Source organism: Poecilia reticulata, linkage group LG7, assembly GCF_000633615.1.
Source record: "Poecilia reticulata strain Guanapo linkage group LG7, Guppy_female_1.0+MT, whole genome shotgun sequence".
Lineage (NCBI taxonomy): Eukaryota > Metazoa > Chordata > Actinopteri > Cyprinodontiformes > Poeciliidae > Poecilia > Poecilia reticulata.
In genome coordinates, this window is record NC_024337.1 from 16,462,225 (window position 1) to 16,470,196 (window position 7,972).

Below are 7,972 nucleotides of genomic sequence, written 5' to 3' on the forward strand. Positions count from 1 at the left end.
CTTTGGCCCCTCGGACAGGTGGTGAGCCCATCGGAAGGGGGACCCACGTCTCCTCTTCGGGCTGAGCCCAGCCGGGCTCCGTGGGTAAAAGCCCGGCCACCAGGCGCTCGCCATCGTGCCCCACCTCCAGGCCTGGCTCCAGATTGGGGCCCCGGTGACCCGCGTCCGGGCGAGGGAAAACGAAGTCCAAAGTTTGTGTTCATCATAAGGGGTCTTTGGACAAAAGGTCCTCATTGCTAAATAATTTTGTTGCTTGAGGGATCTGTCCAAAGATGTTACTGGAAAGAAATGGCGCACAATCCATAAGAACCAGTGCAGCCTTCAAATTATTGTGATCTCATCTATGATTGTGATACATTAGTTCATGGCGTCCGTGCAGTCTAAAAAAGTCTTAATCTAAATTTAAATTAATTTTAAAACTATGTTGATCACTCCCAAGTTGGGATCTCGTCTTGACGGGACACCTTAACCTCGTTTATTCTATGTAATTTTTTTCCCGCCGGACTTTTCTGTCTGGCAAAAGCTCGAGTCGCACTCCAGACGTCGGTCGAGGCTACCGCTAGCTAGCTAGTTTGGGTCTATTATGGGGAAGTGCAATTCTATCGCCAGTTGGATGGACGAAGTTCGTAAATTTCTGTGGTAGATCTTAAATTTAATTAAGAATTGTCTTAAAAAGTCTTAAATTTGAGTTAAACCTACAAAAACCCTGTGAGTAACAATTGTGTCGCTAATTTTCTTGAGCCACTCTTGAACTGAAAAAAGCACTCTTGAAAAAAGCATCTTACTGGGGCTAAAGAGAAAAAAGGACTGACCAGACACTGTTGTGAAAAATCTGTTTCCTGCAGAACGGCTCCTTATCAATTATTGACTGCAATCATAGTATATTAGGGCTGCAGCTAGCAATTATTTTAGTATTTGAATATTCAATGTATTATTCTGACGATTAATCAAGTAATCGGATAAAAAACTTTTTTTTTCCATTTCACCACTTCAGCATTTTGTGTTCAATATTTAACAACGCAAATAAAAATACAAATATAACAGTTCAATTTTTAGAAAATTAAAAATAGTATTGCCTAAAATGCAATAATAGAACTTTGTTAGTGTATGCCACTAACAACAAAAGTATATAATTCTTGACTATACATTGTGGAAATCTATTTTTTTATTAGTGATGTTATTTTTATTTTACAAAATTTGAACCAGGACCAAGCTAAAACTGCCACTTCATAAGTTTGGGACAAAACATATTTAATTTTTTTAAATCTTAAATGTATATATAATTTTTTGTTTGAGTTTGTATACTCCAGTCAATGATTTTTCAGTTACCAAATTAGTTGATTATCGCAAATATTTTTGCCCTACAGTGTATGGAGACTTTTCAACAGGCTGACATGTTTGTATACTTCAGTGCAAATTTAGTAAATTGCTTTTTTGTTAATCAGCTTCATTCATCAGAACACCAAAAATAAGCATTTGAATCACAGGCGATAAATGGTTTTGCAGCGTTTTATTCTACAGCTCACCAGCATGTTTCAAAATAAGAAGATGAAATAAAATATCATGGTCCTAATCACCTCCAGAAGATGGACAAAATACAGTTGTCTAACGAGGGAAACAACATTTTCTGTCTGTGCAACATTTCATTTTTAGCGTCATTTTACTTCAATTTAAAAAAAAAAAAAAGCACCACAAGATGTGATCACGTGAAATGGCATTTTAATTTTCCATCCTTTAACTTTTATATGATTCTATAAAATAAAATTTGGCAAATATAGTTGAAGTTTTCCTTTTAAAAATTGTTCTCTCATTAGCACTTTTACAGTACACTCCAGCATTTCTACGACTTCATTCAGTTATTCTGTGCAAAGTTTGACTCCCACCATCTTAAACTGTTGTTTTGTACAGCAGTACTTTTAAATAAGGCATAATATAAAATAAGAGGCGAAGTCCTGATACAATCCTCACAGCACAGCAGCTAGGCGAAAGCGAATTTTCCCCAACCCGTTTAATTGTGGCAGCAGTCGGCTACTAATGAAGCATATTTCACTTTAATACTGTTACAGTGACGACGCATGATGTCCCCAAAACATGGCACCTTTAATACGTCCTCCCAAAAAAAACAAACATCTACTGCAAAATAAATTAAAAACATAATAATTTGAAGCCACAGCACTACTTTCTGATAAATATATTGAAATTTCCATTTGCAGGAGGGACAAATGGCAAAAGTAAAGGCAAAGAAAAATGTGCTTTCATAGAATATAGTGTGATCAGCTGAGGTTTTCATGATGTGTCCAGTTTCCTCAGATCATTGGGGCGCATGAAACTTAAGCACAGATGAGGTACACAGGAAGAAGAAAAAAGAAAAAAGGGTGTCGTTTTAAATTAAAAGTCAATGTTACACTGGTAACATGTTGTTTTAATGATTTACTGTTAACATAAATACAGCTGTAACTGCATGAAGCTAGTGCAATGGTGGGTTCTGCTCAACAAAAACTAAGCCGGAGGTAGACGGAGAGCTGACAGACCGAAGGAGAGAAAACTTGAGGTGGGATTTATGGGTCCATTGCGGCTGCAGTGTCTATACAGGTGAACGCAGGGCGGGTCATGCGGGTCAGAGTGCAAAGGGGTTGAACGTCGGTGTGGTTTAAGGCCGAATGAGGAAGGACGCGCGCGGCCGCCGACATCACGTCTGATGCACTTCGTGAAACATCAGCTCTCGTGGGATTCGAGTCTCTGGGCCGTACATCTTACAGGCTCGCCGCTCGAACGCGGCGACGTTCTGCTTTACGACTTCGTCGAAGAACATGGTGGCTAGCTGGGAGTGTAGCAAGGACCGAAACTCAAAAGATATCTGGGAAAGAAGAAGAAGAGTTAGACACCGCATTATAGAGATAATGCCTCGTTTTGTTTCACCAAGTGATAAAATGTTTCAAACTGAAGTTATAAAGATGCAAAACTCTCTCTGAGGCTGTCATACAAATCTTTACCTCATTTCACTTTGATGCAACCTTTATTCCAATTGTTCTGTTCTATGATAAACCAGTCATCTACTTTTTCCCAACAGGATTCCCTTAAACTGTATAACATGCAACAAGTGGGATCTACTGCTCTAAGAAACAGGTTTCATTTTATTTATTTTTCTATTCATTTTTATACAGTACAGGAGCATCACTGTAAAATAGGACACCATCAAAACGTTGATTTATTTCACTAATTTGAATCAAAAAGTGAAACTTATGGCTTCATTGCACACACACACTGACATTTAAGTATTTCTGTTCATTTGGATGGTTACGTCTCAAAATAAAAACTCAAAATTCAGTTTCTAGGAAAATTTTAAATTACATTTTTCTTATAAGAATAAAGTTGAAACATTAGAAGTAGCAATTTTACGAGAACCAGACAGACGACTTTTTTCTTGTAATTTTAAAGACGTTCTTCTGGTAAAACTGCATCTTTATTCAGCTAGTATTATGACTATAATTAAACAAAGACTTTCGTAGCCTGGCCCTAATTCTCTGGTGTACAACTCAGAAGGAATTATTAATATTAAAGCAGCATTTTGAAAATATTGTCATTTGAAATTTCCTTTTTAGAAAAGGATTAAAATCACAAATCAGATCTGGTATGAAAAAATAAATCTGCACTAATTACATAGGATAAAGCAGCTGCTAAACCATTTCCCCACATTTATAATAAAAAAATCTTTCTGACCAACTTTGGGAAAGAAGATAGTGAAGCATTTTTTACAGTGAATACCTACAGAAAAGTCTACAGTGCAGGTGCGAGGGTAACCGGGAATGCCAGGACTAAAGCGCCATATCGTCTCCAAGTGATTGAACAGTTTTCCATCTGTACACACAGCCTGAAGCAAGACAAAAACATTAGAAATACCATGAAGTACAGCTAAACGATGCAAGAGTTTGTAGTGACGTTTTAACTTCTTATCACATTTTAGCAGACAGACAAACCGGCATCAATGCGTGTTAGATTAAATATTTCACGCTACTCCACCAGTGAATCCTTACTTTGACTAGATGAGGTCTGACACTAGTGATCATGGACGTGTATCTCTCCACCACGGGGGGGAATCCCACTTCCAGCTGGGCTTTCGAGTGACCTGCCCTCTTCATGATGGTCTGGGACTTCTTACACCAAGGCACAAAGTGCTTGTAGTCGTCGACGTTGGCCACCACATCATACATTTCCTGCATGGAAAAACTATGAAAGAAATAATTATAGGGTTAAGAAGTGATATTTTCTTAAGCTCAAAGCTTTTATGAGCAGCTTTGAGCTTTTATTAAATGTTTTTAATTAAGTTTTTTCATGTTGTTACAGTAAAACAAGGTAATCTGAAAAGATCGCTCTCCCTCAACTCCTCCTTGTGCTGCTATTTCCACAGTAACAACTTCCTCACTGAAGAGTGTTGTGGTTAGCACAAACCAACAATAACAGTCACTCACTTCACCTCTGCTTTTAAGGGCATTTGCAATGTGAAGCATTCAATGATTGGCAAACCTCCACTAACTGGTTAACGCGATAAAAGCAGAGTTAATTTTACACTTAGTGCTGTGGCATTTTTGTGAAGTTTGAAAACGTTTAAGCGCATTTAGCTTCACCCAAAATAATTCTTCCAGATAAATTCTACAGCACTAATTTATTTGCCCGTTTAGTAAACAACCAATCAGAGCTAGGAGGAGGGACGTAACGCTGTCAATCAACCCTGTGAACGTGTTAATGGCGGAGGAACAAGTCACAGTTTCTGGTCAACACTGGGAGAAGCAGAGGTGTTAAATTTTTATCTGTCTCATTCTATACTGTCACAAAAGAGTGACAGTTTAAACAAATATAGAAAAAATATATAATTTTTAAAAATAAAAGTTAAATACTGCAGCTTTAAGCAATAAATAATAGGTCATACTGAAATATTACCCAAGTATTCGACGCTCTGAGTACTCCTTCCTTTTGTTGGTGAGGCTGATGAAGTTTCTGCTCTGGGGGACAGTCGTCATCGTGTCCCACTCTTGAAGGCAAAGCACCTTGGGACTTCTCGTCATCAAAATGCCACATGAAGACAGGTGTCTACAAGGTGAAAGCAGATGGGTATACAAACCAACCAAACAGCTCTCCTGTGTTCTAGTTTCCAGCTATTGAGGTTGGCCATAATGGTATAAAAGGTCAGGGTTGGGAGAATGCTGGCATTTTCTGGGTTTGGTGTTTACATGTAGAGAAACTGGAGGATTCTTTGCCATCCTTTGAAATCTGATTGATTGACAGGACAGTTACTCTCATGTGTTTCACACCTGAACTGTCCACACAGAAACACTCAGTCGGATCAGTGACATATTTTAAGTCAAATACCGGGCTAATTTATATCCTATGAGAAATTATGACCAATGATCAAAAAAAAAATAACAGTAAAAGAGATCCTTCTGGTAAACCTTAATCGAAGTCTGATAATCCAACTGGCTTTTATTAGACTACAGAAATCAACTGGCGACAGTTTGAACAACACGTCTGGCGAGAAAAAGTTAGCCATTGGCACAATAGGTGAGGTGTTTAAAACTGAAATTAGAGGAAGCACAAAGATTCAAGAAGCTATTCAAACACCTATGAGAGAGAGCAACAATTATCAGATAACAGGAAGGCTTATTTAAATAGAGCAAAGTTTCGGTTTTATCAATTTGAGCTTTTTACCCACCGCCAAGGAATACGTTGCATAGCAGCCTTATGGAAATCTCTAAATTAATATGATTATCTATATTCTGCAGTGTGGTCTCTTTAATTATGTAAAATGATATAATCATTTTATATTAATATTTCTGATACACTGAATAAAATTGTCTGCTTCAAATACTAATGGGAGGAGGGATAGAAAAGACAATGTTTATTACTTTTTTATACCTTAATATAGTTCCTAGAGAGAAATCTAAACTGGTTCAAATTGTTATTAGTAGGTCAAAGGTTTAGAAAAAAATGGATTAAAAAAAAGTCATAAAATTCAAATTTGATCATTTATACTCCAAGTAGATTAATGGAATTTTCATAAATTCTGATGTAAACAAGATATTTGGCCAATTAGATGCACTTGACCTATTTTTTTAGTGGCTCTGACGTTAAAGGTCACAATGAGGATACATTGTAATTGAGTAAATTAAAGATTAACGAACCTGGTAATTAATAAAAAAAATAGCTGAATAGTTTCAGTCACATACATAACAAAAAGTTAACTGATTTAAGATGTCAACACATGATTAAAGTTTCAATAGCAAACTGGAAACAATATCTTGATTTTAGGACATTGTTTCGTTTGAAAGTGACCTTTACAAGTCAAAAACGTTTATTTTAACCCTTTGAAAAAGGCAGAACAATCGCTGAAAATATTATTGTAGACTCCAGATGTTACAATATTATAATATTAGTCAAACCGGATTAGCCAGTAGGGTCAGTATAAAACATTGGTAACAAATATTTAAACATGACTAAAAATCCAGCAGGATTTCTTACCTGATGTTTTGTCTCAAACATCCTCTTTGTAAAGCCGAACGACAGGAGCGAGGGGAGCCCACAGTGGCGATCTGGAGAAAGTCACTGAACGTCCGCACACCCATGGGTAACCTCCGGGCACCGGCTGTGGCTGCCATCAGATCAGCCACTCTCCGTCCGAACAACGATGATCCTGGCGCTGAGAAGCCGAGCTCCGGGCAGGTTCAGGTCCAAACAGAAACGGAGAGAATCAAAGTTCCGGTCCGCAGTCTCCTACGTCAGAGCGGTTAACTACACTGACAACCAACTGCCCGCGTCCCCGGCCACTTTTCAAAGCTCCCAACCGAACTGCGGCTACAAACGACGGTAGTCGGCTAACGATGGCTAACGAGGTTTCATAACAGCCCCGATAAAACGCGACGTGAGGCCGCGTTGCCGTCCTTTTTCACTTTCACTTACACACACATCACCCTGTGTCTGCGGCACAAAATCTGCACTAAATTCAGATCCTTTCATCGGCTTCCGACTTGATATAAATGTTTTTGTTGTTAAAATACGTCCAGCTGCTGACGACCTTCTGCTGCTAAATAAAACGCCGGTGACGGGACAAACTGTTCCGTACTTCAGCARGTAGGTAGGGGTAAGCCAACGGTCCATGGAAAATATGCTGCCACCTACTGGACAGGGGGTGAAAACCCAGGGACATTTATTCCAAGTCAGGTCAATGTTTAGCTTTTTGCAGAACCAGAATCAATATATTCAGTCTAAATATATTCGGTCTAAATATAGACATGTGAATGCTTTAGAATATACATTTTAAAGCATTAAAAAAAATTCTACTCAAATGCATTGTTTTATTTGCTTGGATGTATCAAAAAACAACAACATTGGAATAATTGTCTGCTTTGTGATGGATGTTTTTTTTTTGTTTTTTTTTTTTACTTAATAATTAAATTTATTTATCCTTTTCTAAATGGTATGGACCTCTTTTTATCTTAAAATGGGATGCTGTACATGCAATACATAACCCTCTTTCCTGTCAAACTACTTTCAAATAAAGGCCACTAGAGCCAACAAAACCTTTAAAAAAAACTTTTTGTCTCGAAATAAAAACTTTCACTTATTTTACTATGAGGACATATTTTGTTTCCGGAGCATTTTCATAGAACATTCCTTCCAGCAGAAGTTAGACTCTGTTGAGAGTTTACATACCTGCTAACTGTTCACATTTTGTAAATAGTCTGCTGTTGTTTTTAAGCACAAATATACCTACATATTTTGTCATTTACAGGTTATTTCTATTCTATACTAGTTAAATTTACATGTGATAAAATAGTTAATTGTCCTGCTTTTTTGGTAGATTGCTAAACTTGTCTTATTTATATAATTATTATGTGTTTTTACTTGTTTGTGTTACTTAAACCAGTTTTTGTTTTTGTACACATTTTCACATATAATTTGTGGTATTTTATGTTATGTT

General features: G+C 37.3%; 1 protein-coding gene across 1 annotated transcript; it reads right to left on the reverse strand.

Moving 5' to 3' along the window:
* Nucleotides 1–1,495: 1,495 nt before the first annotated feature.
* Nucleotides 1,496–7,124, reverse strand: coq10a (coenzyme Q10A). The gene is made up of 5 exons (XM_008414459.2): nt 6,514–7,124; nt 4,939–5,088; nt 4,035–4,227; nt 3,770–3,871; nt 1,496–2,857 (listed from the first exon to the last, which is right to left on the reverse strand). Exons 1-5 carry the CDS (start codon nt 6,648–6,650, stop codon nt 2,690–2,692), a joined length of 750 nt encoding a protein of 249 aa, XP_008412681.1. The 5' UTR covers nt 6,651–7,124; the 3' UTR covers nt 1,496–2,689.
* Between the last annotated feature and the right edge of the window lie 848 nt (nt 7,125–7,972).